The sequence below is a fragment of the Carettochelys insculpta genome, chromosome 2, assembly GCF_033958435.1.
Source record: "Carettochelys insculpta isolate YL-2023 chromosome 2, ASM3395843v1, whole genome shotgun sequence".
NCBI lineage: Eukaryota > Metazoa > Chordata > Testudines > Carettochelyidae > Carettochelys > Carettochelys insculpta.
The window spans coordinates 236,375,591-236,403,031 of NC_134138.1; the positions used below are offsets into that span (position 1 = coordinate 236,375,591).

A 27,441-nucleotide genomic window follows, 5' to 3' on the forward strand; every position below is an offset into this window, starting at 1 on the left:
CAGATTGTAAATTCATCATCTGAGTGTTCACCTCTAGATACCTGGGACAAAATATGCAGAAATGCTGAGCACTCAGTTCCATCTGAAATCCATCAGAGTTCTGCTCTGAACATATGAAGCATTATGAAATGCTGAACACTATGGGGAGGGGAGGGGGTGGAAAAATCAGGCCTATGGCATCTGAAATTGAGCATCCAAATTACCAGACACTTGACTTTAATCTCTGTGCCTAAGCTTCCCATCTGTAAAATAAGGATATCACCTTGCTTCAGAAGGGTGTTGGGAAGATTAATATTTGCGAAGCACTACCATTAACAATCCCACAAATAAATTGCTTCTACTATACTCAGCAGGGGTTTAATAGTCTGCAGTAAATAAGACATGGAACTATACACTAATGATGACGTAAGCAAAATAGTAAATAGCTATCAAAGACCACTAACCATCCAGTAGAAATCGCACAGGCCTATACCTAAATGTACTTTTTAACTCTAACTTAAGTATTTAGGAATCTTAACTCATAACCAACGATTAAGGGATCATCTGTATTTAAAGAAATCTAGCTTTTATGGTTAAGCTTATTAAAGAGAGAAAACTTCTTGAATCATCTGTTTTTAACCTACTTAATTGTCTTGTAGATCAGTGTTTCTCAACCAGGGATATGGAGTACCCTTGGGGGTACACTGAGGTCTTCCGGGGGTACAGCAACTTGTCTAGGTATTTGCCTAGTTTTACAGCAGGCTACAAGAAAAACACTAGTAAAGTCAGTACAATCTAAACATTCATTCACACAATGACTTGTTTCTACTGCTTTATATGCCTTATGCAGAAATATTTCTATTCCAATTAATTTGATAAGATGGTAGAAAGTCAGCAAGTTTTCAGCAGTAGTCTGTGATATTTTTGCATGGTTTTGTAAGTAGTTTTTAAAATGAGGCGTAACTTGGTGGCTACCTCATGGTCCACTCCTTGTTGTGGTGAGATGGCTTGTGTCTCAAGGATCCGGAGAGCTATGCCAGTAGGAGTTACAGCTCCTGAAAGGATCACCCAAACTGGACAAGTCAAGGGGTAGAGACCAAATATGGATCACCTCTCCCCAAGGTAAAAGGGCTTGGCTTAGGGTTAACACCCTGCCCATAAAAAGGCCACAAAAGTTACAGAAACATCTACAAAGAAACCTCCAACTACACAAGTCTTGGGAAGAGTTGACAGTTTGCTCAGATTGAGTATGAAGCATGGCAGAGAAAGCAGGAAGGAAGATGCCCTGCAGATGACTCTTCTCTCACTCAGGACAACCACCCAGTTTGGTATGTGCAACTTTCAGACCATGTATCAAGTGGGGAAGACAGCACAGACTGCAGAGGAGATGAAACAGTACAAACTTGCAGTTTTGGGTTTATGTGAGGCAAGATGGACACAATCTGGGCAGCTACGCCTGGCAACAGGTGAAATCCTCATCTATTCAGGACATGAGGAAGAGGGTGCACCACACACGAACTGTGGGTTTTATATTATTAACGGAGGCATCTGGTGTTTTAATGGAGTGGACAGCAGTATCATCACATCCAGATTCTACACCTAAGTGCAAAAGGTACTAATTGTGCAGTGTTATGCACCAACCAAAGAAGCAGTTCAGGAATGTAAAACAGACTTCTATGAGAGCTACGAAGTGTGGTGAAGCAGAAAGCAAAGAATATCTTGATTTTGACAGGCAACTTCAGTGCGAAAATTGGAAGCCTAAATACAGGCAGAGAACAGGCCATGGGAAAAGAAGGCCTAAGCAACACAAATGAAAATGGAGAGTGCTTCAGTGACTTTTGTTTCTTCAGTGGATTGGTTATAGGTGGTAGTGTTTTGTCTACACAAAAGAATCCACAAGATCATTTGGGTTTAACTGGACCTCCAGTCACAAAACCAGATGGAAAGAACTGGGATACAGATGTGATCAGAAGATTGAAGTAGCATGTCCATGTTAGAAGAGGAGCAGATGTAGGTTCAGACCACCATTTGGTTACGATAAAACTCAAGTTCAAGCTGAAGAGATACACCACAAAGAAGTGACCAAGTTGGGATTGAGATTCAACACAGAGCAGCTGAAGGATTTAGAGACAAGCCAGTTTCCAAGCAGAGCTGTCCAACAGATATGCACTTCTGGCAAACCTCATCTTGAAATAAACAAATTTGGGAACACACCAAAAACAGCCTGGAAAGAAACCTGCGATAAAACATTGGGAAAGAGGACAAGGCATCACAAAGAATGGATCACAGCAGAAACTTTGAGAAAAGTGAAGGAACAAAAAGGACAGAAAAGCAGCAGTCAACAACAGCAAAACAAGAACAGCCAAGGTGGACGCTCACGCAGTATACTCAGAAGTCAACAGAGAAGTTAAAAAGGCTGTAAAATGGGATAAGAAGAATGTTGTGGAAAGCCCTGCACAACAAGTTGAACAAGCTGCAGGACAGAGAAACCTGAAAAGAGCTCTATATCATTACGCGGAAGCTAGCTGGGTCATGGCGTACAGTGGATCAGCCAGTACAGGATAAGGAGGGGCGTGCGCCAGCAAATCCAAGTGAGCAGCTCAGTAGATGGAAGGAACACTTTGAAGAGCTACTGAACTGCCCTGCCCACATGGAACCTCCCAAGTTACCACCTGCAAATTTACTGCTCCAAATTAACAGCAGCAGACCTGCAAAACAAGAAATCAGAAAAAGCCATTGACCATCTGAAAAGCAGAGAAGCACCCGATCCAGACAGCAACATCACCACAGAAGCAATCAAAGCAGGTAGTGAGACATCAGTCAACATGATGTATAATCTATTTGGGAAAATGTGGGACACTGAAGAGATCCCACAAGACTGGAAGCATGGCTACCTTATATCAAGCTTCCAAAGATAGGCAACCTGAAAGAATGCAAGAACTGGAGGGGCATCACGTTACTGCGTATTCCACAAAAAAGCGGACAATAGGATTCTCTTGGAGAGAATGAAGGCAGAAATCAATAGACATGTCAAGGAAGAACAGGCCAGCTTCCGAAGCAAGAGATCCTGTACTGACCAAATAACTCTCCAAGTGATCACAAAACAGTCGCTCAAGTGGAACTACCCCGTGTACAGAACCTTCACAGACTCAGAAAAAGCCTTTGACAGCGCTGATAGGCACACTGTGTGGAAACTGCTGCAACACTATGGCATCCCACCCAAAATTAACTTGATTTGTTCAGCGTATGAACGTTCGACATGCCAAGTTGCTCACAATGGGGTCTTGACAAAATCTTTCAGAATACTGTCAGGTGCGTGACAAGGGTGCCTATTGTCACCTTTCCTGTTCCTGCTCACAATGGACTGGATTACGAACAGGACAACAGATGGTCATCAATGAAAAGTGTCCAGTGAATGCCTCAAACAGCTAGAAGACATTGATTTTGCTGATGATGTTGCCTTCCTTTTACATCAGCATGAAAGGTCAGAACAACAGACAAAACTGCCTCAATGACTGGACTGAGCATTAACAAGACCAAGACAATAAGGATCAACCAAAACTAACACCCCACTATCACACTGTGAGGGGATGACCTGGAAGATATGGAGCAATTCACCTACATGGGGAGTATCATGGGTGCAGATATATGAACAGATAAGGATATCAATGCCAGGATACGGAAAGCAACAGCTGCATTAAAGACTCTCTGTGCCATATGGAGTTCACAAATATCTGCAAAGACCAAACTGCAGATCCTCAACACAAATGTGAAGAGTGTACTCTTGTATGGACGTGAGACCTGGCATACTAAAAGGCTTCAAATCACAAGCTACAGACAGACATTCACATACAGATGTCTGAGGTACATCCTTCACATCAAATATCAAGACTTTGTCACAAATGAGGAGCTTTGCAACAAAACAGGACAAGAACCAATTGACATTGAAATCAAGAGAAGAAAGTGGGGCTGGCTAGGCCACAGTCTCAGAAAACCATCATCCAGCTTAGTCCGTTAAACTATCACATGGAACCCACAAGGAAAAAAAACTCAGAAGAGGAAGACATCGGACAACATGGAGAAGGTCTACTGCGGTTGAAAGACGACAACTGGGCCCAGCTAGAAGTTTTGTCCTGAGAGAGTGAAGTCAAGGAGACTTGTAGGTGACCTACGCTCCACATGGAGTTAAAAGGATTAAGTAGTAGTAACTTGGTGGTATGCAAAACAAATCTGACTCCTGAAAAGGGTACAGTAATCTGAGAAGGTTGAATGGCACTTGTTTCAAGTCCTCAGATTACCTTAGGGCCCTCTTTCTCAACCAGTGGTATGCATACCCTTAGGTGTATATGAGAGAAGTCTGGGGGTATTTTTTTTTCTTTTTTTTTGGGAAAAGGGGTACTTAAAAAAAAAAAAAAGCTGAGTACCACTGTTGAGCTCTAAAAAGGGATGATCTACATTATTTGCCTTTACGATACAAAGGCATAGAATGTACAAATGCATTTCGTACTGTTACGACAAAACAGTTGCCTTTGTTTTCTTAACCCAATAGGTGACCTGTAAATAAACTAGATATGCCTCCAGAATGATAAATACAGCAGCTCACTAGCACTGTTTGAACAACCACTATTCCCTTTATACATACTGAGCCTGCAATGAACATATAATAGAAACATATCCAAGAAGGAAACACACTTCCTGACGGTTTCAGCAGCTTGTTAGCCAGGGCTACACCAACCAACAGTTATGAAGTCATGAAATATGAATATAGTATCTTACAGGAAATTTCTGTAAATTCCATGTAGAAAAGTCTGAAACTTGTAAATATACCAAGAATCACCATTTAAAAATTAGTTACTACTGCACAGCATCTACCCTACTTCCATCTTCAAAGCCCTATACTAGTTTTATAACCTCCCATGAAGAAAGCCAGCAAGCACTATTCCCAAACTACATATGAAAGAGACAAGACAGGACTTGGGAAAACACCACATAATATATGAATTTATAATTAACAGCTATGAAGCCCAGCCTGCCTATTTTCTGCTGTAACCACAAACTGTTATGAATTCTGAAGGAAAAACCTTTAACAGTGAAAATAATTAAACAGTAATGCATATATAAGTAAACCAAAATGCAGAATTTAGATACAAAGATACAAATACCTACAAAAGGTTCTCTTAAACTCAATGACATAGGACAGTAAAGGGAAGAATTTGGAAAAGGATTTTTTTTTCTTGGTTTTAAAAGGCAATTTGAAGGCACCTCCTTTTAATTCATTAAAAAAGTATCAGAAACCCACAATGTTCTTTGATAAGATATCACATGCTTGATCATTAGCACAACCGCATCATACCAGAGCTTTACAGATGATTATATTTCACTTTCACAACTGGCTGTGTTCATTAGCCCTTAAAATTCCTGCACAGCAATTACGTGAGCGGACATACTCTGTAGTACACAATGTCTCTTTCCATCATTTTCCTCTCCTCTCCCTTCATTTTCAAAAATAATTATTGAACTGTGACAGAGATAGTGTGTTAGTCTGGATTCTATCAAAACAAAAAAGCGGCCATGTTGCACTTTAAAGACTAGGCAGGCCTGTCCTCGCCTATAGACAGCCTGCCAACCTTAAACAAATCCTCACCAGCCACTACAACTCACAAACCAGTGACTCCAGGCCTGGAACCAGCGCCTGCAACAATCCTCACTGCCAACTCTGCTCACATATCTACACCAGTGACATCACAGGACCTAACACCAACTATAACATCAGGGGCTCCTTTACCGGCACACCTACTAATATAATATGTGCCAGCAATGCCTCACTGCAATTTACACTGGCCAAACTGGACAGTCTCTCTGTAAAAGAATAAATGGACACAAATCAGACATCAGGAACGGCAATGTATAGACACCTGTGGGGGAACACTTCAATCTCCCTGCACACTCAGTGGCAGATTTAAGGGTGGCAGTCCTGAAACAAAAGAATTTTAAAAATCAAATGGAGAGAGAAATCTCTGAGCTGCAATTTATTTGCAAATTTGACTCCATTAGCCATGGATTAAACAGAGGCTGGGAGTGGCTTGCAGCTTACAATGGCAGTTTTTCTGCTCTGGATGCTAATATCTCCCCATTACACTCCGACAAAAGCTCACATCCCCCTGTCTGATCTGTCTTGTTTTTTCCTCTTTTGATAAGTCCTGTTGATACTGGGCCATTTCCACCTTGCTGCATAGACCTTGTCAGCTCTGGCCCTCCCTCTTACTGGGACCCCACTCTTTAAATACCCCCCTGAAACCACCCCACCCCACTCATGTATCTTATGAAGCAGGTCTTTGCCCACGAAAGCTTATGCTCCAAAATATCTGTTAGTCTACAAGGTGCCACAAGATTTCTTGTTGTCCTCAAAGTTACAGACTAACACGGCTACCTCTCAAACTAATTTAGTAGGTGATGAGCTTTTGTGGGATAGACCCAATTCTTCAAATTAGATTGACACTGAAATCAAGAAGAGAAAGTGGGGATGGCTAAGCCACACACTCAGAAAACCATCATCCAGCCTAGTCCGTTAAACTATCACATGGAACCCGCAAGGAAACAATTACTGAACTGTGACCTGGCAATTCTGGGATTTAGCACAATATCTCCCACTTTCCATTATGCATTAAATCACTTTTTAAAGAAATAAAGCTGCAGGTACTTTGACTAGCAGGAGGCACAAGACCACAGTAATCACTCCATGGCTAAGGTTGCGACCATTACTCCCGGACAGAAATCTGCGCGCCTGCATGAAATCCCCTCCACCCCCAATTCCCACGTTTCCCCCATCAGAAAAATGGCCAGGAAGTAAAGGGAAGCCATGTGGAAATACAGGGGGGCCACCAGGGGAATTGCCACACAAAACAGACATGATGCATGGGAGACAAATGGGGTTACCTTTCAATTCTCCCTTTCCCACCCCCACCTCCCCTGCATTTTTGCATGTGTAGAGCTGCCCAGCTGCAAGAGGCTGTCTCTGTTCTGCAGAGTCTGTAGTTGAACATCACCTCCTGAGTCCTTGCACCAGTTGGGCTCATCTTCTGTGGGTCAGGAGCCTTTCTGTCTTTGTGCAACAGACTGCTAGTAGTGGAACAGGGCAGGGATAGGGGAATGTGGGAATAAGGGGGATGGAGAAGAAAAAGGGTTAGGGAAATTGCAGAGACAAGTGGGAGCCCAGCATACGTCTACTTAGCAGCAGCTGGGGCTCCCCTGTTAAGTTGACCCATCAAACCCACACCCTCACAAGTCCTGTCCTCCTAAACCTGGACGCCTCACACAACCCACTCCCCACTAACCCCTAAGTAGCTGTATCTGGACCCCCTCCCATCAAGACCCACTGAGCCCCCACATCTAGACCACCCCAGCTGAGCTCCAACCACCTTCACCTGTATCTCCTACAGTTGCACAGTCCCTTCACCCAGAATCCCACAATGAGCCTAGACTGCTCCACACACTACCCTCTCACTCCTACATATGGATCCCTATACTCAGAGTATATATTCTAAGACCCTCCACATTTGGATCTGGTTGGGCTGAGCCTGCCCGCCCACTCACACCTGGTTCTCCTGTTACAGAGCAATAGAGTTCTCAATGCAGCCAGCACCCTGTGCTCCTTGCTGCCATGCCAGACCCATATTTATTGGCAACATTTGCAGACTTAAAATATTGTGCATATAATTTTAGTGTTTGGTGCAGAATTCCCTCACGAGTAACTTGTATTTATATTCTAAAATTGGTTTTTTCACCATCCTCTCACAAAATCAGTCAAAATTCTGGAGTTTAACTTGGCACAAAGGTAGGATTGTCTTAAAAATATAAATAAATCAGACAGAAGTTTCTAACTATGACATCTACATACAGATATACTCCTAGTTCAAACACATTTCCCCCCACCTCACAGCAAAAACACAAAGGAGAAAAGAAACTTAGTTTACCAGAGTCCCCGATCTCAGATCTAGTGTACTGCACCAGTATTAAGTTGAAAAACATTTAAAATTTCAGAAGCTACCTCTTGAATTCCAAGCACTGCTAATGGATTATCTGCTCATGCAGTATTAGCACTAGATGCTATGTGACTGCTGGAGGCCTGAGGTGTTTTTTTTTTTTTTTTTTTAAATATTTACTTTAAAATTCCCCAAGCCTCTTCCTTGCAGAGACAGACCTCGATGTAAGCCAAATCACTAGCTTGGCTTGCCAACAGAACGATTTTCCATCAAAAGGTGTTTTGAAGGGCAACTCTCAGGAAGTCAGAATGCATCGCAAGTTGCTGGCTCATCTCCAAGGTCCCAATTTGCAAACACCCTGTTCCATCCCCATCTTCTGAGGACAACAGGAAGTTTACCCTAATCCTGAGAGCCTTGGGAAAGTCAGAGCAGGTTTTCCACAGGATAGGGGTAGATTAAGAACCTAGAAGGTGAGAACCAACAAACAAAACTCCAACTCTTGAGAAGCTGTGTCTCACACTAGCACCCTGCAAATCTGCAGTATCTGTGGCTCATTTTTGCAGATAGAGATGTGGATTCAGACACAAAATTTTGTATCTATGCAGGGCTCTCTCACACTTCAGTAGCTTCACTGGGCACCATCACAAGACTTAGTACCCATAGTGTAATACTTCAGTTTTCTTTAGGCTGATTGTGAAAACAAAATGACTGACTGCATAAGCTAAGTGATCAATTATAAATTGTATGTCGTAAATCAATGCTGACATTTTTTCTACAACAAATTTTTGTCCAACTTTTTAGTGATCAAGCCAACTTTGACAGCTGCCATATAAACAATGCTCACTTTGAATTAGGTCCACAAACAAATCTGAAAAAAAGTTAAAGATAAGCTGTGCTTTACGATTATAAAAGTTAACTGTCATCTTATAACATCACTGCACGTTCTCCCAGATGAATATGAAAAGGCACAGAAGCTGGGATCTGCCTTGCTACACTGAAATGGTGCACACTCCCTATCAATCAATGGGGAGAGGGAACCATTGGCTCTAGAAATGCTACTGCACTCCTCCCTCCTTCTCCTTAGCCACCAGAAAAAAGTGAAAGATTAACTGAAGAAATAAATGACTTATGGCTACCTTTTGAAAAAAAGAACCTTCTAAAATAGGGGCTACAACTGTCTGGTCAATCACATGAACAGTCCACAAACATCAGTGGCTATCTGTGTAAAAGTCTCAAATCTGACTGCACTCGAATAGTGAGCTAGGAAAAAACACATTTCTTTTTTGCATGGATGAGTGGAGGGAAGCACAGTCCTCAGATGGTAATTTAACATCTTAGCTAACATTTTATTAAACTGCAGTTTGCACTCAATGTAGACCATAACTAGATAAGACATTTTAAAATTATTAAAATGTGCCTACACATGTTGCAAAGTTATACTTGAAAATATATCAGCCAACACATTTGTAAACTATTTACATGATCCTGCCTAGGCTGGGCTTACCTCTGCCCCTTCTTTCCTTTCTTTTCCTCTCTGGAGTATGATCTTCAAAGCCTTACAAAGACATAAGAATTGCCCCTTGCACCCAAAAAGGAGGATATATACGCAAGCGCTGAATGGCAAGATTCAGTCTGCACAGTTAAAGTAAATCCAGAAATTCAGCTTAGGTTCCTACACTAACGTCAATTTGGCCATATGTTTTATGGTTATGTTTAACATCCATTAATTTAAAATATAGGTTGAACCTCTTGAATCTGGAACTCTCTCGTTCGGCAACATTTATAATACAGATGACCACTCACCATGGGTGTGGTCAACTTTCCCATGGTCCTATAAAGTGTGTTTACAGTCACTGGTCCTGGCTTTCAGTGTTCTGTGCTCTTACTTAGCAGTAACTTATCCCTAAATGTCTTCTTAAAGCCCAGTGAGCAGTGGAAGTGTTGGCAATGTGCTAGACAATATTGGTATCCCACAGTCCAGCAAATTCTCTTGTTTGGCACCAGTCAGGTCACAAGGGTGCCAGACAAGACAGGTTTAACATGTATATATTCAACCAGAAAAACAAAATTCACGTGTTACATGGCAGAGTTAACGTATGCATAAAGCTTAATTTCCATTTCTTGATCTTAATTTTAACTGTGCAAAGCTTTGCCTTAAATGCAAAGCTTAACTTACAAGCAACTTCCAGATCAGATGTGTTGTTTTTCTACGAGGTTCCTCGTACGAGGTTCCAAGTGGTTTTGTTTGAACACACACTTTTTCTAAGTAGCATAAACTTTAGGGATTTAAGGATCAAGCACAACAGTTTAAACATTCTATCCAATATCTAAAATTGCATGGTCTTAAATACTGTCTGTACTTACATTTTCCTGTACTATTCTCTCTTTACTGCCCCATGTGCTTATATGGCATTGAGTTTTGAAATGTTAGTTTAACATATATTGTATTCTCTAGGAGTTAAGGTTACAGCTTGCATAATAAAAATTCTGTTATAAAAGCAATTATGCATTCTATTTGTAAAACTTACCGCTGAAGAGACTGCATTCGTCTCTCCTCTTGATCTCTGGCAAGTCTTTCTTCATCCTCATCTGGTCTACTAGAAAGATGGGAAGAGAGTGAGAGAAAGAGAGATATTTTCTTTTCTTGAGAAAAAGCCCGTCGGTCATTTTTCAGAAAACACCTTAATTGGTGCTGATTTACAGCCTTTCTGGTCGTATAATTCAAAATTGGCAGCATTTTCCCTTTATGCTAAGACTATTTTTGGTTTTGCAGTACTTACACTTTTTCCCACTAAACCTGTTATATCACATATGAACAACAAAATATTTGAAGCCAATGGCAAATAAAGGATTTTTCATTTCTCTTTGTTATTCACCATTCACTTAATGTATCCCACTTCTTTGAACATAAAATTAATGAAGGTATGTGTGTCACATTTCTCCACATGTTAATTATGTCACAAAACTAATCTGAAATATTCACAGGTCTCAACAAGTGTTGGATGAGATCAAGACAAACAGTAGGATATATGTCCATTTACGTCAGCACTTCAACAAAGCAACAGTGACATCCAGTGGCTAGGACAGAATAATCACAGTATGCTGCAACATAAAGAGGCCCACACATATGCATGACATGTATGTCTGTATGATGTGTCATAAACAGATCAGACGGGCAGCCTGAATAATGACCTGCTGAACAGGACTACAAAAGGTAATACAGATTTGTTTGAAAAGCTTTGTTATCTAGCATGCTGGGAGTTGGGAAGTGTCAGTACATCAAAAATTCTGGTTCACTAGGGCTGTGTCTACACGGGCACGTATCTTCGAAATAGTCATATTTCGAAGATTACTAGTGAGGCGCTGAATTGAATATTCAGCGCCTCATTAGCAATAGGATGCTTCTGGCCATGGCGCTTCAAAAGCACCGCTTTCGAAAGCGCGCAGCTCGGCTACACAGGTGTCCTTTTCGAAAGGTGCAGGGTCCTTTCGAAAAAGGACCCCCATGTAGCTGCGCACTTTCGAAAGTGGTGCTTTTGAAGTGCTGTGGCCAGAAGCGTCCTATTGCTAAGAAGGCGCTGAATATTCAATTCAGTGCCTCATTAGTAATCTTCAAAATGGCTATTAGCATGGCTATTTCGAAGATTTGTGCCCATGTAGACACACCCTATGAGGGAGGGAGATCGGTTCAGGACAAGAGGTTGCGACACACGAGGGATTTTTAGTTCCCAAATGTAGGTAACGCTCACCTTGGGTGGCTTCTTGCAAGAAGTGACATGTCCCTGGCTGCTCCTAATTGATAGCCCAGCCAATGAGAGCTGCAGAGTCAGCACTTGGGCTGGGCTGCGGGTAGCATACAGCGCTCTCACTGCCATTCCTCTGCCTAGGAGCAACAAGGACGTTACTGCTTCCAGGGAGCCATGAAGAGGAAGATAAGGAGCCTGCCAGCTCCATGCCAATTGGATCCTATTGACTTGGGTAAATCCCTTGCTCCCCAAAGTAGCAAGTCTCAGAACATGGGTCAACTGACCTGGGTTATGGGATTAAAAATATCCGTGTAGATGTTCATGCTCAGGATGAAGCCTGGGCTCTAAGCCTATACATCTAGGCTACATCTACACTTGCCCCAGGCTGATGGGAGATTACTAATGAAGTGCTACAATGAATATGCAGCACTTCATTAGGCTAATTCTCCCCAGCGGCAACTTCCAAATGTCAAAGTGCCAGCACTCCATTTCGAAGGGCTTCTTACTACATGGCATGCTGGCTCTTCGAAGTTACTGCACGAGAGAATTAGCCTAATGAAGTGCTGCAGATTGATTGCAGCACTTTATTAGTAATCTCCCATCAGCCTGATTACCATGTCCCCTTTGAAGAAGGTGGCAAGTGTAGATGTAGTCCTATTGTTAGCCACGAAACACAAGCCCAAGTCAACTGGCCCAGGCTGAGACCTGGTGTCACAGGTGGCTTTTTTTCTTTTGGCGGGGTGAAGGGGGGAGCACTGGGTAGGCAGACCCTTTTCTGGAGTCAATTTCTGGTCCTCCTATTTGTGTGAGCCTCTCATAAAAAAGGGTGAGGAAGAGAGAGGTGTTCTTCTTTATAACTGCATAAAATTAAATTTGAGGTAAGTGAATAAATTGACCTTCTGTGTCAAGAATTCAAGGTGACAGTATCTGTTTAAATATCCTCTGTCTTTGGTATAACTTCAGAATAAACCCGCTGTAGCTGAAATGCATGGATACAGCAGAAGCCTTTAATTCTTGCACAGCCTTTTGTAAAAGTGGTTTATCAGAGTGGCTACAACAGACTACACTGTAGTCGTAACTCCCACTTCTGTTCCAAATATATAAAGCCCCAAACAACTATGACACCCTCCACTCTGGGACTTGAAACAGAGTCTTTATTACTGGAATTTCATGGAATACTGCAGCCCTGTGGGGGGGGTGATGTGACATCCAGATGGCAGCATCTGAGGGATACAATTTACCACACGGCCTTGTCAGTGTTTGGAAGAAAAACCAGAAACACAAATGACTGGTTCGAAGCTAACTCCGATGAGATGATTCCAGCCATCGAAAAGAAGCGCGCTGCACTCCTGGAGTACAAACGCTTGCCAAGCCAGAGTACATACCCTGCAAGCACTCAGAGCAGCCAGAAAAACAGTACAGATGACGGCCAGGCACTGTGCCAACAACTACTGGCTCGAGCTATGCAGCAGCATCCAGACCTGTGCTGACTTTGGTAATCTCAGAGGAATGTACGAGGGTATGAAGAAGGCATTAGGACCCACCCAGAACAAGATGGCACCTCTGAAATCCAAATCTGGTGAAGTCATCACTGACAAAGCCAAACAAATGGAGCGCTGGGTCGAGCACTACTCCGAGCAGTACTCACGCGAGAACATTGTGGCTGATACAGCCCTCGATGCTGTCGAGCTCCTACCAGTAATGGATGAACTGGACCAGGAACCAACTGTGGATGAACTGAAGAAAGCCATCCACAGCATTGCAGTAGAAAAGCCCCAGGCCAGGATGGTATACCACCAGATGTAATCAAGTGTGCCACAGACACTCTTCTGGAACCCCTACATGAGCTACTGTGCCTGTGCTGGAAAGAGGGAGAGGTTCCACAGGATATGCGCGACGCTAACATCGTAACCTTGTATAAGAACAAAGGAGACAGAAGCGACTGCAACAATTACTGTGGAATCTCCCTCCTAAGCATCACTGGTAAACTGTTCGCTCACGTCATCCTTGGCAGACTCCAGAAGATTGCTGAGAGGGTGTATCCCGAACAACAGTGCGGATTCCGCGCAGAGAGATCTACTGTTGACATGGTCTTCTGTCTGAGGCAGCTGCAGGAGAAATGCAGGGAGCAAAGGAAGATGCTCTATATTGCCTTCATCAACCTGACCAAGGCCTTCGACTTGGTCAGCAAGAATGGACTGTTCAAACTGCTCCACAAGATACGCTGCCCGCCACGGTTACTCAAGATGATCCAGTCTTTCCACGAAGACATGAGAGGAACCATCCAATATGACGGCACATTATTGGATGTTTTCAGCATCAGGAGCGGCGTCAACCAAGGATGCGTCCTTGCTCCGACATTGTCCGGGATCATCTTCACGCTCCTCCTGAAGCACGCCTTTGGATCTTCAACAGCAGGCATCTTTTTGCACACAAGATCTGATGGGAAACTGTTTAATCTTGCAAGGCTGAAAGCTAAATCCAAGGTGCAGGAAGTCCTCATCAGAGATTTGCTGTTCGCAGATGATGCTGCTGTCATGTCACACGCAGAAGACCAGCTTCAGAAACTGCTGGATCAGTTCTCCAAAGCATGCAAGGACTTCGGGCTTTCCATCAGCCTAAAGAAGACAAATGTACTTGCTCAGGATGTTGCTGACCCTCCATCAATCAGCATTGACAACTATACGTTAGAGGTTGTCCACAAGTTCGTTTACCTCGGGTCCACCATCACTGATACCCTGTCATTGGAGACTGAGCTAAATAGGAGGATCGGAAAAGCAGCCACAACTCTGTCCAGACTCACTGAGAGTGTGTGGAATAACAGCAAGTTGTACACCCACACCAAAATGCAAGTCTACAGAGCCTGCATCCTCAGCACCCTCCTTTACGGCAGTGAGTCTTGGACCCTGTATGCCCGCCAGGAAAAGAGGCTGAACGTCTTCCACTTGCGCTGCCTCAGGCGCATCCTTGGAATATCATGGAAGGACAGAGTGTCCAACACTGCCATCCTTGAGCAAGCTGGAATCCCAACCATGCACATCCTCCTCAGGCAGCGGCGGCTCCGCTGGCTTGGGCACATCCACAGGATGAATGATGAAAGGATCCCAAAAGACATCCTGTATGGCGAGCTAGCCTCTGGCAAAAGACCTCCCGAACGCCCCCAATTGCACTACAAAGATGTTTGCGAGAGGGACCTCAGGGAGGTAGACATCGAGCCGGACAGCTGGGAGGAGCTGACAGACTATCGCAGCAGATGGATGCAGGAACTACACAAGGGCCTTCAGAAGGGTGAGATGAGAATCAGACAGCTAGCAGAGGAGAAGTGAGCCCGCAGAAAGCACAGTAAGAACCTGCCAGACACCCATTACATATGCAACAGATGCAGCAAGGACTGTCACTCTTGTGTGGGCCTTCACAGTCACAGTCGACGCTGCAAATGATGATCCCAAATGGAACTACGAAGGGTGCGATCCATAGTCTACGTAGACTGAAGGATGCTACTACTACAACTGGAAGCAACCTCAAGAGATCATTGAGTCAAGTCCCTGCATTCATGGCAGGACCAAGGACCCCATCTAGATGAGGGGTCAGCAACCTTTCCAAGATGGAGTGCTGAAATTTGACCTTTTAACCTCTATGTATAGTCCGAGTGCCGGGGGTACTATTTAATGCCACTAATAGTCCTGCTTACAACAGCTTCATTAATAAAATAAGGTGCAGAGCTCTACTGTTTAGTTGGTAGTTGGAGCATTAGCAGGTCTTTTATTAATCCACAGGCAAGAATGGCTTTGAGCAAGCTCCCGGTGGCATGGGTGAGGAGAGGCAGTATTGAGCTCCCACCTCGTGTAACACTCTTGGCACCCACGCCGGTGGTTGCTGACCCTTGACCTGATCACCTCTGGCAGAAGTTTATCTAACCTGTTCTTTAATATCTCCAATGATGGAGATTGCACAACATCCCTAGGAAATTTGTTCCAGTGCTAAACAACCCTGACAGTCAGGAAGCTTTTCCTACTTTCCAATCTACACCTTCCTTGCTGCAATTTAAGACCACTGTTTTTTGTCCTATCATCACAGGTTAAGCAGGATAACTTTGTCCCCTCCTCCTCGTAACACCCTTTTAGATACTTGAAAGCTGTTGTGTCTTGTCTTCTCTTTTCCAGACTAAACAAACCTAATTCTTTCAATCCTTCCTCATAGGTCATCCTTTCATCATTTTTGTTGCTCTTCTCTGGACTGTCTCTGATTTCTCCACATCCTTCTTGAAATGCGGTGCCCAGAACTGTACAATACTCCAGTTGATACCTAATCAGTGCAGAGCTGAGCAAGAGAATTACTTCTCATGTCTTGCTTTCGACACTAATTTTTTAATACATCAAAGAATTTAGTTTGCTTTTTTGTGTGTCCAGTGTCACACTGCTAACTAATATTTAGCTTGTGGTCCACTGTGACCCACAGGTCCCTTTCTGTAGAACTCACTCCTTGACAGTCACTACCAGTTTTGTATGTGCAAAATGGATTGTTCTTCCTTAAGTGGAGCACTTTGCATTTCTCCTTATTAAACTTCATTTTATTTACTTTAGACCAGTTCTCCAGTTCTTCCAGATCCTTCTACATTACAACCATATTTTCTAAGCACTTGTAACCCCTTCCAGCTTGGTATCATCCACAGACTTTATAAAGTAGCAGAGAGAAAGCCATGCTAGTCTATATGCCATCAAAACACTGCTTTTTTGTTTTGATAGACTTTATAAATGTACACTCTCTGCCATTATCTACATTGTTGATGAAAATATTGAATGGAACTGGTTCCAAATCTGACCCCTGTGGAACCCCACTTGTTATGCCCTTCCAGCATGACAGTGAACTGTTGATAATTACTCTCTGAGAATGGCTATCCAACCAGTTATGCACCCAAGTTAGAGTAGTCCCATCTACATTATATTTCCCTAATTTATTGATAAGGTCATGCAGACTGAATCAAATGCTTTATTGAAGGCTAGGCATACTACCTGTACTGCTTCCCCCTTATCCATAAGGCTTCTTATGCTGTCAAGGGAAGCTTTCAGGTTGGTTTGACATAATTTGCTCTTGACAAATCCATGCTCACTTATCACCATGTTATCTTTCAGATGGGTTCCTTAATTGTTTGCTTCGTTATTTTTCTGGCATAGAAGTTGAACTGACAGGCATTATACAATGTCCCATTTCTTATTTACAGGTGGTCCCTGACTTACGAACACACTGACTTATGACCATTCATACTTAAGACCAACCTCCAGGTCACCCTCCCCCCGTGCCCCAGCTCACCTCCCCAGTGGGGGGGCTCCATCCGCATGCCTGGGACTCGGCTCCAACCCGTGTCCCAACCCCTCACCCCACCTGGACCCAACTCCCACAGACCCGGACCCAATACCCGCAATCCCCATGTGGCCCCAGATCATATGTGGGGCTCCAACCTGACCACCTCTCCCTCCTGTGGCCCCAACTGGCTCTCCCCACGTTTGGGGCTCCAGCTGTCAGCTGCCACCAGCGTGCACAGGGGCTCTATCCCCCCCCAGCTTGACTCACCCCCCCCAGTTCAATCTCCCCTCTGCCCCGCTCAACCCACCCTCCCCAGCTGTCAGTGCTGCAGATGCACGAGGCTCTACCCCACCAGCTAATCCCCGTGCCCTAGCTTACCCCATTCAACCCCGCCAACCCAATCTCCCACAGCCCCAACTCACACTCCCTGGCTTGTGCGGCTCCAGCTTCATCCTGCACTCAGGGCTCCCAACCCCTGGCGCCTGGGGCTCCAGCTCCAACCCCCCATGCCCACCTCCCCTATAGCCCCGGCTCCAACACCCTGCTGCCCGGGTCTAACTCCTTGCAAGCTCCAGCTCAACTGCACCCTCCCACCACCCCTGCTGTCCTAACCCACACCAGGCTTAACCCCCATATCCCCTCCCAGGACCCCAACCCAAACCCTCCCCAACTTATGTAAAATTCAAGGTACGTGACCATTGCGTGGAACCTCGAGGGATTACAGTATCACGGTATTTCTGACTTATGACAAAATCGTGTTATGATCAGGTGTCTGGAATGTAACCGGTTCCTAAGTCAGGGACTATCTATACAAGGATTTTCCTGCTTTAACCCATTCCCCATTTAAACTCTCAATTAAACTTGTCACAGACATCAACTAAACTGGAAGTAACAATTACACTGGCATTTCAGTAGACTGACAAGCTCAGGAAGGAGCAATATATAATGGGGCAAGATGCTAACACTGCTAATCAACTGAAAAGGTAGAAGCTGCCCTTGGAGTCTTGGGACCAATGGCATGAACAGGGGCAGAGGACCCACTGGAACCAACATTGCATGGATTAATATTAATATTTAATAACTGAATATTAAATTGGCTGAGGTGAAGGTGGTTGCTTCTCTCTTTTCTTGGGCAGTCAAGTTCCATAACACAAGAGGTTTATGCTGCAGGCTGGACAGACAGACTGACTTGTGCTCTCAGGGCTCAAATTACCATGATAAAAATAGTTTTGTGACATTGCTACATTGGTAGAGGCTCACACTAGGTTGGGCTCAGCAGGTAGGGTGAGCTTGAACTCTGATGTTTATTCCAAGCCTCCACTCATGCAGCAACATCCAGTTATTTTAGTCTACTAGTATAAGTGTCTATCTGGGCTGGGAGGTTTGTTTCCAACTTAGACATAACTATGGAAACCTCAACATGCTTTTCTTGGACTTGTTTTGGACCACAGCTAAGAGTGCGACAGATGTCTCCTCAAAGAAAGCCTCACTGATAGCTACATGCTCAGATAAGGGTTTCCTTTGTGCCAAGGGGAAGCCCCAGAACTACAAAGGTGATTTGCTCCTGATCAGGATCAGACTCCTCAGGGCTGAAGAGATTCCAGGTACCCAAGTAACAGTAGTTGCCTGTTCACAAATACAGACATTCTTAGTTAGAGAAGCCACCACAAAATTCTCACAGTGACAGGAACTTTATGAGAAATGGATAACACATGGAGGCCTGTCATTGCTAGATTCAATTTGGCATCAACATACAGTCTTCTCAAAAGAGATGATATGCCAGCTGAAGACTTTGGCCGTGTTCACACGAGCTAAAATCGATTTTATTAAAACAGATTTCTTAATGCTGGGTTTTAGCCATTCGATTTTGAACATCTTCACCTTCCCACATACTCCCCATAAAATCGACTTAATGCTGCCACACACAAGTAGCTTAAATAGAGCTTAAATCAAGTGCTGTATCAGTGTATTGTGAGAACCTAAACCACAGTTCCCTGAGCCCCGTAGCATTGTGGCCCTGCAACTAGATGTACCCACAACCAACATCATCTTCCTACATTGCATTCCCTTCCTTCCCCTGCCGTGTTAAACAAACATCCCTTTTTCCAGACAGGGGTCTGGCTTGCCTTTATAAGAGATGTGGTTTTTATAATTGAGGGGAGGGGTAGTAAACCTGTCCCATCCGACAGGTTTCTGAAAACAGGATGCAACAGCACTGGCTCTTTGCAGGCCTGGATCTGGATTTAGATCTCTTGGCAAAGACGACCCTTAAAAGAAAAATATGTTTAAATAGACATGGGTGCTACACTGAAATGTGAATGAATCATCAGTAACAGCTGGGGGTAGCTAAAAGACAGAGGACATTTGACAGCCCAAAAAACTGGAGTGCCCATGGGGACCCACCACCTGCCCCTATGAGCAGTGTGCCTAGGCTTTGATTAATTTTGGCCCTGGATATGGATTTAGGACTCCTGGAAAAGGAGGACGCTCAGTAGACATGAGTGTTACACTGAAACTCGAAACCCTTCCCCCCCGGCCCCCGACTAAAGCCAGAGACTTTGGCCTTTAGATACAGCCCGTATAAAAATTTGCTCTGAGAGGACAGCCGCTGTAGTGACAAAGTATTTTCTCCTATTGACCAAAAATTGTGTCTGCTGAGGGAGACGTCCCCTAGCCAGCTAAAAGACTCCAGCTACAGCCATCCCCTGAAAATCATGACCCTCACCACACCCAAGCTGTCTGGCACCTTGTGCAGCTTGTCCTTTTATTGGTTCGGGGTCAAGCCACGTGATGTGGCTGGGCGCGGGGAAGTTCCAGACTGCATGGTGCTTCCGGGGGGGGGAGATGTAGGGAGCAAGAGAAAATGTAAATGGATAAAAAAGTTTCTCATCCTATAAGGATGACCCTCACACAGACTCGCTGACACATGGTAGGGGGGAAGGGGCAGCGGCTGGCACCAGGCAGCACAGAAGAAAAAGGCAGCTAGCAGCGGTGTACACAACTACAGCCCCCACAGCCACGCTATTAGCAAAGAAAAAGAAAAGATTTTTTTCAGCCTCTCATGACCCTACAGCCACAGGCTTCCAGGTGCTGAATTCAAATGGTATTTCTGTTGCCTAACTCCTGTGCACCCAAGAGCACTGGAGATTTAAGAGGCCACAGCGGAGAACTGTGGGGCATTGTGAGGCACATACAGGACATGTCTGGAGGTTAATGAATTTGACTTAAAAGATATGGAGCATCCCCACTACCCTTCATTCAGAATTTTAAATTTGAACTGAATGCTACAGCTGTCAGGTTATTATGATATAAGGATTTTTGATATTATGTTGATTTTAGTGCTCCATAAGTTGAGCTAATGGAATTTATAGTGAAGACAGGCACTTGGAAAAATCAGGCTAACTGACTTAAAATCATTATCTCGTAGCGTAGACATCGCCTTAGATAATGTTTGCGTCGTACTACAATTATAACCTATCTAGCAGAGATCCCAAACCCCTCCCTGCTATCACAGGAGTCATCCTTGCTGTGCTTGGCACTGAAATCAAGAGACCTACTCAACCACTCCTGAGATACAGTTGGTGAGTGACACAGGCCAAGAAAGTTTAGTCTGTGAGAAAGTCGCAGAACTTCCATTGCCTATCTGTGTGGGCCTGAAGTGTAAAATTACACAAAGCAGTAGTTTGGAAAATGATCTTTCCTCCACAGAGAACAAACAGGTATAAGCAGTCTTCTCTGGAAACACAAATGGTAATGACACACAACTTAAATCCATGGCTGTTTCTGTTTGATTTTTATACCTTGCTTCTTGTAACTACAGATTGCTTTTATTTCATTAGCATAGGGACCAAAACTGATATTAGAACAATGCCATGGCACAAATTAATAGTTAAAGTTCTAAAGCAGTTAATATAAACAATGAACAAAAGGGTAGGATATTTGGTGTACAGAACTTTAGAAAGTAGTGCAGATATGGAGAGAAAGTCCCTATCCTGATGGATACTGAGGAAATAAAAAGGAAAAAGAGCTGGCTGAGACTGCACTGTCTTTACAGTCTCAGCTCCAAATGTGCAAATACAACGTGTGCTGCCCTAATTAATGTTATTTTCTAGAAGATGTCTCAATTAGGATTATGCACTATTTCTCACTCTCACACACACCCCTCCCACAAAAAAAACAAAACAAAACCAGAGCACCATTATTGTCACCCCATATGCACAAATAAGACACTGCTTGCTAACTGGATCCCTTTAAAATGTCAAAGGATTAAATCAGTGACAACAAGTTAACTTCAAAAGTGAATGTTTGATTTTTGTAGAGCGTTTGTAGAGAGTTTGTTTGAAACTAATTTAGTCTGAGCAAAAAAGGTACAGGTTGGACCTCCCTGGTCCAGCATTCTTGTGGCCAGATGAGTCCTGAACAAAGGAATTTACCAGACCAGAGATGATCCTTTGCTGGTGACACAGCCCCAAGCCCTCCCATATGTGGCTGGACCGTGGATGCTGCTGGAGCAGAGAGTACTGGATTTCAGGAGGTGCACCCTGTATCTTTACATCTACTACATGGTCACAACATTTGCATCAATTTGACTGCTAGCTGAAATACCCTGAAGCAGGTTCAAGGGCCTGGATGCTAAACTATACTGACAGCGCTCCTTGGTTTAAACAGAATAGATGCTGTTTTTGTTCCTATTTCTGACCCACTTTTGCTCAGGCATAAACTAACCTTAAAAGAAACTCTGGGTTCCATTATCTTTGAACTCGAAATATTTACTTTGCCACTCATGGACTTTTCATGTGTACCTTTAAAAGGAAACGACTTATAGAAATGGAAACTGAACGATTAATTCAGTTTCAAGAAGCAGCATTTAGTGCTGCTAGGGTCAGTAATATTACCAACTCTGTCGTACTGCCTATAGCTAAATACTCTTCTGTATTGTAAGTAGAGCTGCATTTATTTATTTTACTATCGGAGCTGACATTTTATAGTTAGTACATAGTATTCAGTAATGAACACCTACTTCCATTTTAAATGCAACTGTAAAATTACATTTTGGATTTAAATAAAATGTTGCATCTAGAAAACTCTGAATTTCTAATCAAAGGCTGAACGCTGTAAAAGTATATATAACTTACACTAGTTTCACAATATTCTCAATGACTTTGTGACATCATTCAAAGGACAAGCCTGAAGGCATATATTCCTCTAGGGGAATTACATCGTATGAGCACTTCACAGTTCAAGGATCAACACAAACCAACCAAGTGGCTCCATCGAAAACCAGATGACCAAGGATGCCAGCGTAACTTATGGAAGGCCATTCGCAAACTCACTGCTTTTGACCCGATAATCCAAGGCTTTCTGTAGCTATGAGGAGTAAGGCAGCTTCTCTCTCCACGTCCTGCTAATACCACCATTAATCTTGGGAGCTTGATTCAGCTCAAATTTAAAAAAAGTGTCCAAAAACCATATTATGTAACAGGCTGAACAGCTTGATCTAAATCACCAAATGGAATCTGACTGAATCAGCTTTCCCTTTGTATTTTAGTCATTTTGTAAAGAAAGGTACATTCTCATTAGCTAATACAATCATTAAAACATGTGGATTTATAACTCAACAGGGCTTTTACATTAAATTTGGTACATCTTTACACTATTGAAGAGGGTACACTAAATATCTTTAATCAAATATATGGCTTAATATTTCAAGATTCTAATTAATTGTACATTTGAGTATGTTAGAAAATAATGAGATATATAGCTTATTTATTAGAGTAAACATTTTGCTCATGATTTGTGTCAAGCAGCATTAGAACAGTAACTTATTTTAAACAAACACAAAACAGTATTTATACTTCATTAAACAAAACAGCCTTAAATGTTCTGGATATATAAACCTGTCTTATCAAAACAAGTTTCACATTTATATCTAACGTATAGTAATTTTAGCCCTTAAAACAGGCTGTATTAAATTCAGATTTCATTATTAAGAGAGATTTAAATAAAGTTTTAAATTTAAAAAACAAAACAAAAAAGATGTTTTTAAAAATTGATGTCTATCTCCCTTGACAGAAAGCAGACTCAGGATGTGGGTTTGTTTATTAACAAATTAACATTCTGCAGAAGACATTTTCTATCAGAAGACGATTACAATAATTTAAAACAAAAGACATAAAACGAATGGACCTTATAACAGGAACCTGTCCTCAAAGGTTACAACAGCTGCTAAACCATTAATTTGTTTCAGTGGAGAATATCTATTAATTCAAAGTGTAAGCAGAGTTAATTTAATTTGGCTTGATTCAACTAGTTACATGCTACTTTTTCTACAATTAAATATTAAAGCTTTTTAAAGATATTTAAATATTATAATCAATCTTTGGAAAAATTCTTTATAATATGATTGTTAGGTCTCAAAACACATCACAGGTACTTTCAGATTTTTTTTAAAAATCATTTTTCTTCATTTTTACATTCTTACCAGGAAGATGAGATTAAAGAACACCAGACCAGAGTATAAAAATATGTTTACGTCTCTTCGAATAAACTATCCATTCCCCCTTGCCCCCTCCAAAAAAAAAAAAAAAAAAAAAAAAAAAAAAGCTGTTTTACTTCCATATTAAATTTCTAGAAGACTATTGAAAAATTATATATTATAGGACAAACAAAATTAAGGGAAGAAAAAATATATTTACCGCCTAGAACGTCGCCTGCAGTAGCAGCAGTAACAGCAACAAACGGCAATGGACAGCAGGATAAGTCCAGCTATTACAGCTATGGCAATGATGAAAGCCTCAAAGTTCACTGTAAAATGTATACATAAATGTATGTAGAAAGAAAGAACTTGCAAAATTTGAACAATCATTGTTTGTGTTTGTCTTTTGCTCACTTCTCCTGATGAAGTTTTTGGTCATTCTCAGTTTCACCTTTGGTGTTTTTACATAGTACTCTTAAAGGAGTTATAGTAAAATAGCTGCTAACCTTATACAGCTTCACATAAGAACTCTGCCATTGTCACTCAATCAAAAATCATCATCCACCAGATTAATGAGGTTGGTTGTTTTAATCCATTTGTTAGCCTCTTAAAACTGTCTATTCTACTCTTGCACAGTCATGTTAAAATCTGAGATATGCACATGACAAGGGAAGTTCTCTCCCAATTTTTCTTCACACACTATGATCAGGAGCATCACTTCAGATTTTGTTTGGTGTAGGGAGTGGAAACTTTAACCACAGAATTATAGAATTGGAAAGAACATTTAAAAGGTCATCAAGTCCACCCTTGGCACGACCAAGCACCCTTTAGCCCTGACAGGGGTTTCTCTAATCTCCTCTTAGATATCTTCAATGATTGAGATTCCACAACATCCCGGGGAAACTGATTCCAGTGCTTACCCAACCTGATGGTGAGGGAGTTTTTCCTAGTGTCCAGCCTAAACCTTCTTTGCTACAATTTAAGCCCATTGCTTCTTGTCCTATAATCAAAGGCTAAGGAGAATAATCTCCCTCTCTCTCTCCTTGTAACAACCTTTCAGGTACCTGAAAGTTATGTCCCCTCTCAGTCGTCTTTTCCAGACCAAACAAACCTAAATCTTTCAATCATTCCTCATAGGTCATATTTTCTACACATTTAATTACTTTTGCTGTTCTACTCTGGACCTTCCACAATTTATCCATGTCTTTCCTCAAATATGGTGCCCACAACTGGACACAGTACTCCAGATGAGACCTGATGAGTGCAGACTACAGCAAAAGACTTATTTCTTGTGTCTGACTTTCAAGACAAGACTCCTGCTAATACATCCCAGATTTGTTTTTTGGCTCGTAACAGTGGACTCAATTAGCTTATGGTCTGTGGTAGTAAACTAGATCCTTTTCTGTGGTACTTCTTCCTAGACAGTCACTTCCCATTTTACATGGGGGAAACCAAATGCTTCTTCCTAAGTGGAGTACTTTGCATTTCTTCTTGTTGAATTTCATCTTATTTGTCTCAGGACCATTTCTCCAGTTTGTCCAGATCATTCTGAATTATAATCCTATCCTCCAAAACACTTGCAACCCCTCCCAAGATTCCAGGGCTACACAGGCATTTGGAAACTCTAGTCTTCTGGCAGATAATTTAGCAACTGGCTGACAGAAACCCTGTATCTAATTCATATATAAAAGACAGACAAATATTAGGCACAGTCAGCTCTAACATGTTATGACATCCTTGTGACAAGCCACATAAGGAACACTTAGTTTTAGAATTTTAGTAAATACTCTTACTTTGTTACTACCTTTGGGGGGGAGCAGGGATGCAGAAGGAAAGAGACACAGACAAACCCCATAATCACAAGCTCTGGGAGGAAAGATGAACTGCAAAGTCAGAGAGTCCAAACCAATCAATCAATCAGTTATTTTCCCACAGCTTTCTGGGCAAGTGGATAGCTGGATAACTGGAGAGATCCCAGACAACTGGGAAAAGGCAAACAGTGTCCATCTTTAGAAAAGGAAAGAAGGACAATCCAGGGAACTATAGACCAGTCAGTCTTACCTCAAACCCTGGGAAAATAATGGAACGGATCATCAAGGAATCCATTTTGGAATACTTGGAAGAGGGGAAAGTGATGAAAATTAGCCAACATGGATTCACCAGGGGCAAGTCCTGCTTGACCAATCTGATTAGCTTCTATGACAAGGTAACAGACTCTGTGGACATAGGGAAGTCAGTGGATGTGATATACCTTGACTTCAGCAAAGCTTTTGATACAGTCTCCCACAATATTCTTGCCTATAAGTTAAGGAAATATAGACTGAATGCTTAGACTATAAGATGAATTGAAAGCTGGCTTGACGGTCGGGCCCAATGGGCAGTGGTCAATGGCTCAATATCTGGATGGCAGTTGGTTTCAAGTGGAGTGCTGCAAGACTTGGTTCTGGGACCAGTGTTGTTCAACATCTTTATTAATGACCTGCATGAGGGACTGGACTGCACCCTCGGCAAGTTTGCAGATGACACAAAAGTAGGGGGAGAGGTAGAGATGTTGGAGGGTAGAGAGAGAATCCACAGTGACTTGGATAAATTGGGAGGACTGGGCCAAAAGTAATCTGATGTGGTTCAACAAGGAGAAGTGTAGAGTCCTGCACCTGAATCGGAAGAATCCCAAGCACCGTTATTGGCAAGGGACCAACTGGCTCAGCAGTACAATGGAAAGGAACCTAGGGGTTATGGTGGATGAAAGGCTGGATATGAGTAATCAGTGTGCCCTTGTAGCCAAAAAGGCTAACGGCATATTTGTGTCTATTGGGAGGAGCATTTCTTGCAGATCTAGAGAAGTGGTAGTTCCCCTCTATTCGGCACTGGTGAGGCCACATCTGGAATACTGTGTCCAGTTTTGGGCCCCCCACTATAAAAAGGATTTGGATGTGCTGAAGCATGCTCAGCGGAGGGCAGCAAAAATAATCAAGGGGCTAGAGCACAAGACCTAGGAGGACAGGCTGAGGGATTTGGGCTTGTTTGGTTTACAGAAGGAAGACTTACAGGTGATTTAATAGCAGCGTTTCAACTTCCTGAAGGGGAGTTCTAAAGAAGAGGGTGAGAAACTGTTCTCAGTAGTGTCAGATGGCAGAACAAGGAGTAATGGTCTGAAGTTGAAGAGGTTACCTCACCAGGAGGGTGATGAAGCACTGGAATGCATTGCCTAGAAAGGTGGCGGATTCTCCATCCCTGGAGGTTTTTACGTCCTGGCTTGTCAAAGTCCTGGCTGGGATGACTTAGTGGGGGTTGATCCTGGTTGAAGCAGGGGGCTGGACTAGAAGACCCCCTGAGGTCCCTTCCAGCCCTATGATTCTATGATAGCTAGCATAGAATAGGGCAGGGAAGCAGCCCAGTGCATGATTTTGGGACAGGGAAGTCTTTTGGCAAATCTTTACTTATTTTGCTGCAGGTGTGCTATTATGAAGTTTTCATCTTGTGGTTAAGCTACAGTCAGGTTACAAACTGAAATCTTGCCTTAAACAATTGCAAGCATTTCCCATACTAATGATACAAAAGAGAATTTGCCATTTTAGTGCATCAAAAGTTGAATACAGAACATCAGAGTGCAGGGATATGTAGTTTGAGTTCTTAAAAAAAAAGCAAATAAACTATTCAAAGAAATAATAATGTACTAATCGTAAACCTCCCAATCTGTCACGAATGCTGTAAGATGAAGCCTTTCTTCATGTCCCCCTGGGGCTGATAGTTGTTACTAAATAAACTGGCTATTTTAAAATTTAATCTTTTTTTAAATACACCTACACCACCACATACCTGTATCCTGATCCTGCAGCACTGACACGCACTCTGGAATTTTCTGTGTACATTTGTGTCAACAGGAGTACTGGTACCACACCAGTTTTTGGCTGCCATAATAGTGGTCTTTGCATGCTAAAGGAGCCAGCCAGAA

At 42.7% G+C, this 27,441-nt stretch overlaps 1 protein-coding gene across 7 annotated transcripts in view; it reads right to left on the reverse strand.

Moving 5' to 3' along the window:
- PTTG1IP2 (PTTG1IP family member 2) overlaps positions 1-27,441 on the reverse strand; it is a 58,299-nt gene that overhangs the window by 17,740 nt on the left and 13,118 nt on the right. For 4 of the 7 annotated variants that reach the window (XM_074986241.1, XM_074986244.1, XM_074986239.1 and 1 more), the window contains exons 4-5: positions 23,707-23,815; positions 10,490-10,558 (exon numbers count right to left, since the gene is read on the reverse strand). In XM_074986241.1, coding sequence (XP_074842342.1) covers positions 10,490-10,558; positions 23,707-23,815 — 178 coding nt within the window. The remainder of the gene's footprint in view (positions 1-10,489; positions 10,559-23,706; positions 23,816-27,441) is intronic. The other 3 variants (XM_074986246.1, XM_074986242.1, XM_074986240.1) reach the window with 1 other exon arrangement.